Genomic DNA, 12,039 nt, shown 5'->3' with positions numbered 1-12,039 from the left:
TCACCACATTCTTTGAACATGCTCAAAATCTCTATTAGGCTAATCTGATCCACATCACAGTAGTCAACATATCTTACATGGCCTTCTACATAGTTCTTACGGTTTGGTTCAAAGTGACCTCCAAATATACACTTAATGGTAAATTTTTCAAGGGTCCCTACATGATCAAGAAATGGACTAAACTTGCATGTAAAAAACACAACCCTGAATAAATCAAAACATCTACACATCCTGGCCTTCGGACCACTGGTCAACAAGATTTAGGTAAAAAAAAATCATTTTAACATAGCAAAACATATACCAAATTGACAACATTCAAACATATAAGCTCATACAGATTATCAACACAAACATGGACATCGATTATCTATAAAGATAAAAGGAAGGAAGAAAGCGTCAGGGTTTTGAGTGATAAACTCACTACTGTAATCAGGAGATTCCTTAGGCAAGAATAGAAGATGATCAACAAAATCTGTTAACACCCAAGACATGGTTACATAGAGCCGGTAATCAAGCTCTCATCAAGTTCTTAAAGTTGTAATCAAAGCACTCGTGTAGCACTCATGTGTGTAATGAAGGCGGGTGTGTGCCTGTAAAATGGGGGTACACATTTAAACTTTGTGCAAACTACATGTACAGGTTTTACATTTTACTCATTTTTAAACAATCTTGTACTAAATAATTATTACCAATACCTTCTGAAATGGGGGTTCCGGAAGCCATTTCTTAATGGTCGGCCGACCCGGTCTAAGGGAAAATGAAGCGGCTAGGGGTGTAATTCGGGCCGAGCGAGCCGAGTTTCGAGCCGAGCATAGTTCGAGCTAAAGTTAATCGAGCCGAGCCGAGCCGGCTCGTTTAACTAATCGAGCCTAAATCCTTGCCCGAACTCGACTCGTTTAATTTCACGAGTCGAGTCGAGCCGGCTCATTTAGCTAAACGAGCCGGCTTTAGCGAGCGGCTCGTTTAATTTTACACTTAATCGAGGATAAATTTCTACCCGAACTCGGCTTGTTTAATTTCACGAGTCGAGTCGAGCCGGCTCGTTTAATTAAACGAGCCGGAGCCTTTGCTCGAGCTCGGCTCGTTTAGAGTCGAGCCTAGTTAAACGAGTTCGAGCCGGGTGAGCTCGCGAACCGCCCAACTCGAATTACAGCTCTAGAAGCGGCCATTGAACAATCTACGACCAACTTAAATAGCATCTGTATGACCCACATTGAAATCATACAGCAAAGGAGCATATGAAGGGTCAAACGAATAGGAACGAAAATCCATTACACCCACTTCTCCCCCATCCACACTGGCCGTCGCTTATAATAGAGTTGTGGTCGTCACTTGTAGAGTTGTAGTCAGCAAGTCCTAGTCGGTGCTGCTTCAACAATAACTAAGAAAGATGTGTAACAGCAAAACTGATCCTCCTGAACTAAATCAAATATCTAGGAAACAAACTATTGTTGCAAGAACATAGCCTGAACACATGTACCAAACTTTCTCTATGTAGAGATAATTAAACAAAGCCATTTATAATCTAAATTGAAAACTATACATGATCATTAACCAATGTTCAGCCCTCGTGAGGGTCTAATCAGGAGACAGGAGCCATGTGCTTTGAATTTAGGAGCACCATCACATATTTTTTTACTTCTGATGCTTCTATTTTCTACCTATACATCTAACATGCTTGAATCTACATTTGTCTACCTAATTTTGAGTGATTGATGAAGTAGAAAACCTACTTTCAAGTGTGTACCAACTATACAAGCAGCAGTCTACTTTCTAAGCTCAATAACATCACCATCTTTGAGCTGTGTATTTGGCAATACAGGATGGCCGTTTACAGCCACCAGCTTTCCATCAATGCCTGCTCTTCTAGCAGCATCCGCAGCAGTGCTCCCAGTTCTCAACCTCATTATATCACCATTGGGCCAGCATACAACCACCACTTCTCCGTTAGAGACAGAGTTTGCCATCTTTACATATTTATTTGATTGTTGGAAACCAGCTTCAGAACACAACTGCTCTTCCCACTGTAACATTGTCCTGAGTAGATGGACCTGTAAAATTTACAAGTTATTTAAGTACAGAAAACACTGTAAACTACAACCATATTCTACATAATAATCACCGCCAAGGCTTCTTCTCAAATTTTGTTTCTTTTATACAGAGGAAACAATTTGTATATTTGCTGCAAGGTTCTTGTAAGTTATTTTTTTTTTTCATGTGTGCGACTTAATGATAAGAATATTAGTTTATGCATACAAGAAAAGCAGGGGGCAATGAACAATGTAATGTACAGATGTCAATATATATTGTGTGTGTGTGTGTGTGTCTATATATATATAACTTGTAGGATCATTGGGCACCTAGTGTACAAGAAACCTCAGATGCATGATTTGAAATCCTGAAGAGCATAATTTTCTACCACAAGTACCTGAAACATGAGTACTTTAAATGTCACCCAATACCAACCTTGTTATTAATTCCACAGTCCATGGAATCTGTATTAATTGGACCTGAGCCTGGATTACTGTAGCAGCTAGAGTTGGATACAACAGATTCAACCTGTTTACCCTCAAAAACAGCGGCAACAACATCCCAGTATCTAGTTTCCTCTTCTTCTGTCAAATCTATCACTTGTATAAAAGTTGGTAGGTGGCGTTCAAATTGGTCTTGCTGAAAATTAATGCGCATGTGTCAACAATCTTTTTTTTTTTTTGCTGTGATAAACTGATACTCACTTGAATAAGTTAAAAGAATATGACACTGCAGGGTTCAGGAAGCTAGCAAAAGCTTTAAATATAGTTCTTGACTTAAAAGACACCCGTCTATTCATGTAAGATAATTTTGTAATTGTCTATCTGTCTTTTGAGGTTATAAGTTAAAAAAAATACAGGAAATTGCTAGCATACCATTATAATCTGACAAACAGTATGTTCAATTATAAATTAAGCAAACAAACAAAAAAAAATGCCAAACGCACCTTGTGGTATATACCATCCCGGCAAAGTGTATACTTTTCTAAGCAAGTACACCAATCCCCATGTCCAGGTTCACACCACCACTCATCAGATACCTAAAAATTTTGCAAATAAAATTTACAATGGAGAAACAATTTCAGCAAAATTCAGTCTCAGTCGTGGACATAATTTTACTGAACATGACTTTATGCATGTGCAAATGAAAAAGTTTCCATGAAATAAATGAGTAAACTCAACCTTTTTGTGTAGCATCGCATAAGCCTCCCATCTTTTTAGTTGGTAAGATGATCTTCTGTCAGCCACTGCTTCGGAAGCTGCTAGTGCAAAACTTACAGCAACAAGCAATTCTTTGCCACCCTGATCTACTCTGCAAAGGAAAGTCCCATGAACAAGTTTCTAGAGGTATTGTTGTGGGTCACAATTCAAATGATGAGTACCTGACAATAACTGCAGCAAGCAAGTTACTCCCTTCAACTCTAAGAACTGGATGCCCAGGTTTGAGAAAACCATACTTATGAGGGCTAACCCCTTCAACAGAGTTCTGATCTTCCATCTCATTTGAGGAATATGGTGACACCATTCCAGAATCAATTATATCGCTCTTCAAGGGCAATGCACTCCCTGCTTCTTTGTAAAGCCAGTGCGCAGCAACTCCATGTTCAGCATATTCATGCATCCTCTAAAGAGATGTGCCAAATCAGTATTAAATATTTATAAGCCTGTATCGAAAGTACATTTAAGTGTACACAATTTGACTAGTAAACTTCTACCACGTGTAGTACCTGAGTTCTTATCTGAACTTCCAAGGGTGAGCTATCTGGGCCTTGAACTGCAGTGTGCAGAGACTGAGATTAGGAAAATAAAGTCCAGATGTTAAGTGAGGTAAGGGACAGCAGAAAAGACTCATGACTATGCATACTATAGCTAATTCCTTATCATCCAGTGATTTTCAATACTGTCTGTCAAGCTTAGGCAAATCTATACTAAACTAAGAAAGTCATGAGAACGGGATTAGGAAAATAAAGTCCAGATATATAGTGAGGTATGGGGCAGCAAAAAAGACTCTTGAGTCTTGACTACGCATAATATAGCTAAGTACTTATCCTCCAGTGTTTCTCAGTGCTGTCTGACAAGCTATAACTCGGCAAATATTTACTAGTCTATGAAAGGATAGAAACCTTAGAATCTTACATAGGTAGGTCTTCAAAAAGCTTGGAACCCATCCCAATCAAACAAAATAGTATTATTTATAACACTTTACAAACATTTGAAATGCCTTTGCAATGGTTAGTCATAATACCTTATTTGGGTTACACCCTTGTAGTTTATAAATTCACCACCTTTTTTATTAAAGGGTTTAGGATTTTATACTTTAGAACTACAAAAAATATTTAAAATATATATAACATTTAATAGTATTACCAGATATATTTCTCACCAAGTTTACTCTTTCAAATTTAGGGAATTTAACAAACAAATATACAGTGTTATGTTCAAATTTTCATGTTTATTATGCCTTCTTAAATGATGTTTAGTTTTTCTACTTCATTTATATATATAATTTTACAAATGGAATACAATGTAACAAGTCAAAACTATATATAGTTCAACCAGTAACAGAACTCCATCTGTACTTTTTCTCATGGGTTCAGTCCTCTTAGTACTGCGACAAAGAGATAAATTGAAGGGATTTCTGACCTGGTAGCCACTTGGCTTTGGGTTGACAATATAGTCATCAAGTTCACCATTGATTGGGATCCAGAGCCTGCAAGACAGAAAGCATTTTTATGACTAGCAGTAACTAAAGGAACATATGTGTAGTTGGTGGTACAGATTATAATGGATCCCCTTTTGTGGATCTGACAACAGCCAGAAGTTTCGTCTTTATCTTGTTCACAGGGATGCAATATCTATAGTCCTTCCTGTTCCTTTGATTTTAACGAAATAGAATCATATTTATGATACACAAACAGATCATGCATTTCGCTCATTCACCTGTGCACAATGTTGAGAAGATTGTAACAACCTTGTACTGCCTGTCCATGTAAAGTCCCATTGTTATCCCCAACAATTACCCTCAGTGCACGGGCATCATATATCTCCTGAATACCAACATCTTTTCGTTGCATCTGCAGCAAGTCAAGATACAATGATAAAGTATAAAACAAACAACTATCATGATTTTATTTTAACGTTTCTTTGGCAAATGGACTACAATTTCCTCAGATCATGACACATTCAACAGTGGAGAATAGCTGATCACATGCAACCTCATAGCATAAAAAATTAGGGAAGATAGTAGCGTAAAGCAAAATCATAAGGTGCAGCAAGTTCCTTACAAGTATGTCACTGACCGATCGAGAAAAACTTTTATTAAGATGCTTGAACTTGAACAAATTTTTTATATTTTACATTGTATCACTTCATCCTTTAGCACGAAATTGATGGAGCAAAGGCACACAAGCACCAGGCTTACCTTGCTATAGATGCTGTATAAGCTCTTTAGGCGACTGGATAAAGTTACCTCCATTCCAGGAACATAACTGCAAGTCTTGAACAGATAATAAATCAAGGTACACATACATACTAACAGCATCACGAGTGATTAAAAATTCTTGCCAAGTAATCTAATATTAGTAAGATCATTTTTACAAATGGACTTACGAAGTAGATATAAATAGCTCGCGCTCCAGTGCTTCCTCACAAAGTACCATAGATGATAAAGCGATTCCGGCATCCCTCACAACCTTTGGTTTTGTCTGAGTCTCTGAAGATGTCCCAAAAGCATTGGAAAACTTAATACGCTTTCCCCGATCTAGCATGAGATCGAATGGCAGTACAGCCTGCAGAAGATCCTGTACAACAGAGTAATAATTTTCATGCCCTTCATAATTAATCATACCGCAATATATATAAATATATATATATATATATATATATATATATATATATGTATATATCCAGTGATCCACTGAATATGATACTCCCAAAAAAAATCAAGTGTAGGAGGATATTTTTAAATTGCTACGGACTCAAACATCTCGAAAATAAATTGAAGTCATTCTTAAGCACATAACACACAGCAAGAAACTTCATATAGTATGTTTCTTCCACATATGTAACACAATTCACGTGGGAGAGATTGTGCCAAACTTTGAAAATCCGCCCACCCCCCCCCCCCCCCCCCCCCAAATTCACAATGGCCAAAAACAAATGCATGATAAGGAGATGACTAAGAATTTGCATTCGCCTGTAAATTCTAGGAATGAATTATCTCTCAATGATCTTGAATCGGATCGATAAGAATTCTGCATTGCTATGTATGAAACATTTCCAAATCACGTGGACAAAAATCATTACAAAATTATTTGAGTCAATTATATAGAAGCTTTAAATTTGTCAGAGAGAAGAATGTACAAAAGCCACAACCCTGAGTCCCCACAAGCTTTCACTTGCATCCACATTGAAAACATGGGATGACATACGAATCCCAGAGAATTTAAACTTTAGTAGTCATTGAAAACACATTTCAGCAGAATATTTGGTCTGAATGCTACAGCTGAGGAATTGTCGTAAATGCCAAATTATGTAGATAACAGAACAGATGGTAGAGAGATAGTATTAAGTTAACCACTGATGAGTCCAACAGAAAATTAACGGGTGCTGATCTGGTTAAAATTGAGTGACAGTTGTTAATTAGGATTCACATTTATCAACAGCCTACAAAATCCACCAATATCCTTCTTACTTTCATAGTAATATCATCATCACTGCTTGGCAAAGATTCCTCAGGTTCCAAGATTGAGTTTCTCGCGTTTGATTTTGCAGCTAATCTTCTCAATTTACCTTCTCTTTTACTGCAGCTCCACATGGAGGCTAGGTTGGCTCGCATTTGACGAAACACTTCAGGCTGCACGGAGCAATATCACTGTGTCTTCAACCCCACATCATTACTTTCAAATAATCTAATGATGAGAAAAAGCTATGGCACAGGAGCCAACCTGAAGTACAGCAAAGCATAAATCTTCCAGTTCAGCCTTTAGAGCCCAAAGACCTAATCGGGAAGCAAGTGAGCACCAAATAACTAATGTCTCCTGAGCAACCGCTTGAGCCTTTGCTGAAGGCAGAGCATAACTGCAAGAGAAAAAGGCTTCAGTTCTGATTGAAAATTTAAAACAGCATGAACGGAAGTCCAAAATATATGATAGTATTATTAATCCTGGGAAGCGGGCTTAATATATGAAAGATGCCACAAACTATTACCTGTGCAGCTGCACAGGGAAGAGCTTGGGATGAAGTATTAAATTTTGGGAGGAAGGAAGTCATTAAAAAGCAAATGAATTTTTATGATTCTCATACAAATCAAAAGGAATGTTTCAGGGACTCAGATGTAAGACCATACATGGTTCTCATGTTATGGAGACGATCCGCTAGCTTGATGAGTACGACGCGCGGATCATCAACCATGCCAAGTAGCATAACTCGTAAATTGTTGGCCTAGTTATGAAGAAAGCAGAAGGAATGAATCATAATGAAGCTTATTATCAAAGGGTAGTTACATGCTCATACATATATGTTGCACAAGAAAATCTCAGCATGCATTTCAATCACCTTTGTTATTAGCCAAAAACAATACTTCAAGTCCACCATGGCAGATTTTACCCCAATTTACACTGACAAACTTACAAGTTACAATTATAAACAAAACATACCATCATAAGTTTCAAGAAAGCGGGAACTGGAAATAGTAAACCTACTACAAGAGTTCTGAAGGTTCTTTCAGCCATTGACCCATCAGAAACATTAATATTACGATACCAACTCTTACAAACAATCGAACCATGTAATAGAGGAGATAAGCGGACACAAAGTCTGATTAGTTGATTTAAATGCTTGATGCATCACAGTTCACAAGCGAAGTTGAACTGGAAGGGTTAGTTAACTGTAATTCCAAAAGATAACAAGCATAGTCGTGGTTATATCAGAAGCCTTATTGGTGGTACTTTATTAAGATTAGAATATCATTGGATCTATTGTGTCTAAAGAACTAAGCCATCTCATACATATGGAATTTTAAAATTCAAATCTTCGCCCATACACATTGGCTGCGACTTTAGCATGTCTCTGTTTGCCAATTGACATGCAGTTGAGATAATCCACACGAGAAATGAGTCGGATAGTAGCTTAGTATATTTCTATTATTGGCCGACTCGTGCCAATAGCAGTTAAGCATGTGGTTGTCAATTATCATGCTTCCCAATCAGCTGTTAAATTTACCACCTCTTTAAAGTAAAGTAGAATTTTAATCTATATCTCGCTAATAAGCTACTCAGGTTTCTTATTTTTATATCACGAGTACTTTTAAAGTGACTACAACAGCCTGACAAAAAAAAAAAGAAAAATAAAGTGGCTACAACAGCCCAATTAACAGAAGGTGGATTACCAACTCAATTGATCATTAAAGGTGAATAGTTTGTCATTGAAATATAAGATAGTTTTAGGTTCCCGCTATGGTTGCAATATCATGAGTAGTGGTCATTAAGCAAAAAATTTATGATAGAATACATATTTAGAACATTCAACTACAGATATATAGTAATATAATATGGAGATATATTAAATAAGTATCATATGTAGAGATAAGAAGTGATAAAATGCATTAAGGTAGCATAAGCATTATATTGCAATACTTTTATGTATTAAAATGGCGCATTACATAATCCTAATGTCAATCATCAGAAGCCCAAAAAACTTAGGGTCAGACACATCTGACAATCAACTCATTTATGTCAAACATACAAATGCCACGTATAGCAGGCAATCAAGTATTCTACCAACCTCTTCAGGGCGAAGGGCTTCCTGATTCACATTTACTCTTCTGTGTCTCCGCAGTAACTGCAAATAAAATAAATTAAGTTGATCCAGAACGAAATGTGCAAAAAAGAAAAGAAAAGGTAGGGGTAGAGTACATAATACCAATTCCCTTTGATTAAACAAACCTGTATATATAAGAACTACAAGCAAATTTTCACATCCAGAATTATCTATGTATCATCTTATACATGTATTCTCCATCAAACTTGAATTTTTCTAATGTACATTTCGAGAAAGCAAATTATCAGAAACAGTAACATCTCCTATTCAAAATATCCCAAGTCGACTGTGCCCTTATTCTCTACTTCTACACCAATGTTTAAAACCCAAATTAGTTATACAATCATCTTCTCTACTTTAAGTTCATTTACAGTTTGACTGGAGAATTTCTGTTTCTCAAAAGAAGAGAACTCAAAAATATAAATAAAGTAAAATGATTCACTTATGCTTCCTACTGAACAGATTTTCTCTAGTTTCTATTGTAATATATTGAATTCTTTGTGCAGCTTCATAAATTATATTACTGTACATATGAATTTCATATAGTTGTACACCTGTACTTGTTATATTATCAAATTGAGTAAATCGTCAAAAAAAAAAAATTGAATAAATTAATTTCTTTTGTGTTAACTTCAGATTTTGATGTTAGGCTAGGTTTAAATCTAACTTGATCCGCACGAAGTGTATATCGGAAGTATTAGAAAAATTAAGACAAGAGATATTAAGATAGGCACTACTAGCTTACATGAAATAAATTTATACTGGAGCCGGACACAGTAGACCACTTCAGTTATATCCTAATCCTACAATACTCAGCTATCAGCTCCTATAAGTTTTAAATTGTTTGATTCCTTTCAAGTACCTGATTAATATAACTCAACTTGGAAACACCAGCTACTAATTTTGCTATATCTTCGTCAAACTCCTTCACTATGCTGTCCAATGATTCGCAGGTATCATCTACCACATCGTGAAGAATACCAGCAATAACTGTATCCACAGCCTGTAGTAACAAAAACGAATTAAGAGGTTAGGATTCTTGGGCCTTTTCATTCACACTGCAGCTGTATCAGAATCAAATGAAGGTTAGCTGTTGAGTTCAAAATCCATATACGTGGTGGTGACATCAATAAACAATGGTTAAATAACCATTTAAACTTATCACAAAATAAACTCCCACAACAAATGATTCAGTTAATATGTCTTTAATCTTTATGGAAAGGGGTCTTCTCAGTTTTACAACCAATACCAGGAAAGTGAGCAGTAAAGGAAGTCTTGCAAACAGAACCAGTTGAGATTTATGATGAACACATTAAAAAGAACACAATAGTAATTAGTAGCATGCCATAACATCTGCAGTTAGTACTTCAACTGCACAATGGGGACATAGCAAGTATTGCCCGACAGAAAGCATAGAAGGCCGAAAAGAAATATGTTAACATATCAACAATTATTAGATTAGCAGCACAAAGATGCAAGATAACATGACAATAGGAACATTTGTTACCCTTTTTCCAGTTGAGGGAACCAACACAGCCAGAATTTTTGCTGTATGAATACAGTGTGTGAGATAAGGATCTCCTGTCTTCCTAAACTGACCTTGATGAGCTTTCCTTGCAAAAGCAATTGCTTTTTGGACCTGGCTCGAAACATTTAAAATTTTTAAATCGTATTGAATATGCATATAAGTCAATAATTAGCAGAAATCTCATACATACATATACACACCTTTGAGTCACTGAATATAGGATATTCCGTAACATCAACCCCATCCAGTATCAAGGAACCTGGAGCATTCACCAACCAAAATCACTTAAAACAAAAACATTAAAGTCCAATAAGATCGTGCTTCCTTTGATTATATGACTAATCAATTCATGATTAACTGCAACTAACAGGATTGCTTTATTAGTTAGTAACACTAAACAAACACAGGCAGGAGACAAGTCGATGTAAACATATTCCGGAAAACAATAAAACTGACGCACGAGATTTATGTGAAGGAGCCTGAGTTTGAAATAAAAACCACAAGCGACGACAAGCAAGCCAAATATTGTCTAGGGAATTATACTGTAATCTAAATTTATTTTTATACAAATTACCTCCAGGATGTTATAGTTGGATACTTTGATATAACAAGCAGTATCAATAGACGTACTAATTACACGATTAATTACTTATAATGTCATTAATCCCTAAATTCAAAATTCAGAAATTTTATCGAATTTCGGTTTCCTTGACATCCAAGTTATCTAGTACAGAATCACAAAGCACGAGTAAAAACTGTTATCAGAAAGGAAATGAGTGAGCGAGCGTGAAGCTGACCAGGTTGTTCCTCAACTTTAGGCCAAAGAAAGTCAATCTTAGTCGACAAACAAGCCCCGGAGGCAATCGCAACAGCCGTGACCGCCACGTCCGTAATCGCCACCGTGACAGCGCCGTGAACGGAGCCGGAACCCGCGGTGGCGGCGAGCGCGATGACATTTCCGGAGGTGAAAACGGAGCTCAGAGACGACAACACGGCGAATTTGGGAACGAGTTGGTCTAGTAAGCAGCGGAACTTGAAGGAGTTGCGCGCGGAGTGATTGAAAGTGGCGATTGGGGTTTTGCGAAGGATTAGACACGTTTTGTAGCCCAGCATATTGTGAGCTTCACATGAGTACATCGTCTGTGATTTGTGGATCCACTAATTTGGATAGAGAGCAGAGGGAGTCTAGAAGATTCTGCTAACTAACTCTATACATATATTTTTATATTATTATGATGCAATCATGTACTATAGGAGTAGTATTAAGTTGTACAAGTATGTGGCTGTACAAGATGGAGGACTGTGGTTCACGTTCTCTATGAGTTTGTGTTTCTATGGCTGGGATTCAATTATCGGCATCGACAAGCACTTGTTTCTTCTTGCTTTTCCTCGCTAACTGCAAGTAAATCAGGAAGTACTGCTTTTTTTCTCCATCAGATAGCTTTGATTTTAAACTTTGACCGGAAAATTAAAAGTATTAGTTTTAAAGAAAAATTATAATAAAATTATATAATTAAAATATCCATTAAAAAAATTTTAATCAAAAATAATAATTTTAATCCACGGAAAAATGTGTGTCAGAAGTCAAAATATCAAATAAAAAAAAATCAGCAATACTGTTTACATGTTTACGTGTAGGGGGAAGAATAATTTTCATATTTT

The 12,039-nt window shown here is 36.5% G+C and overlaps 1 protein-coding gene across 2 annotated transcripts; it reads right to left on the bottom strand.

The window, feature by feature from the left end:
- Window positions 1–1,501: 1,501 nt before the first annotated feature.
- On the bottom strand, window positions 1,502–11,715 carry LOC108214763 (uncharacterized). Of its 2 annotated transcripts, XM_017386939.2 has the most exons (18): window positions 11,175–11,715; window positions 10,578–10,636; window positions 10,357–10,488; window positions 9,712–9,852; window positions 8,814–8,870; window positions 7,378–7,472; window positions 6,977–7,109; window positions 6,724–6,885; window positions 5,640–5,830; window positions 5,452–5,518; window positions 4,971–5,104; window positions 4,674–4,740; window positions 3,758–3,820; window positions 3,413–3,654; window positions 3,213–3,342; window positions 2,978–3,070; window positions 2,467–2,670; window positions 1,502–2,051 (listed from the first exon to the last, which is right to left on the bottom strand). In XM_017386939.2, the coding sequence occupies exons 1-18, from the start codon at window positions 11,512–11,514 to the stop codon at window positions 1,767–1,769; spliced, it is 2,595 nt and encodes an 864-aa protein (XP_017242428.1). In that variant the 5' UTR covers window positions 11,515–11,715; the 3' UTR covers window positions 1,502–1,766. The 2 variants fall into 2 exon arrangements, with proteins under 2 accessions (XP_017242428.1, XP_017242429.1); XM_017386940.2 differs by lacking the exon at window positions 2,467–2,670 and having other exon boundaries at window positions 1,527–2,051; window positions 11,175–11,666.
- Window positions 11,716–12,039: the final 324 nt, after the last annotated feature.

The sequence above is a fragment of the Daucus carota genome, chromosome 3 (genome assembly GCF_001625215.2).
Source record: "Daucus carota subsp. sativus chromosome 3, DH1 v3.0, whole genome shotgun sequence".
NCBI lineage: Eukaryota > Viridiplantae > Streptophyta > Magnoliopsida > Apiales > Apiaceae > Daucus > Daucus carota.
Note: the sequence above shows the minus strand (reverse complement) of the source record. Positions and strands in the feature narration are given on the sequence as shown.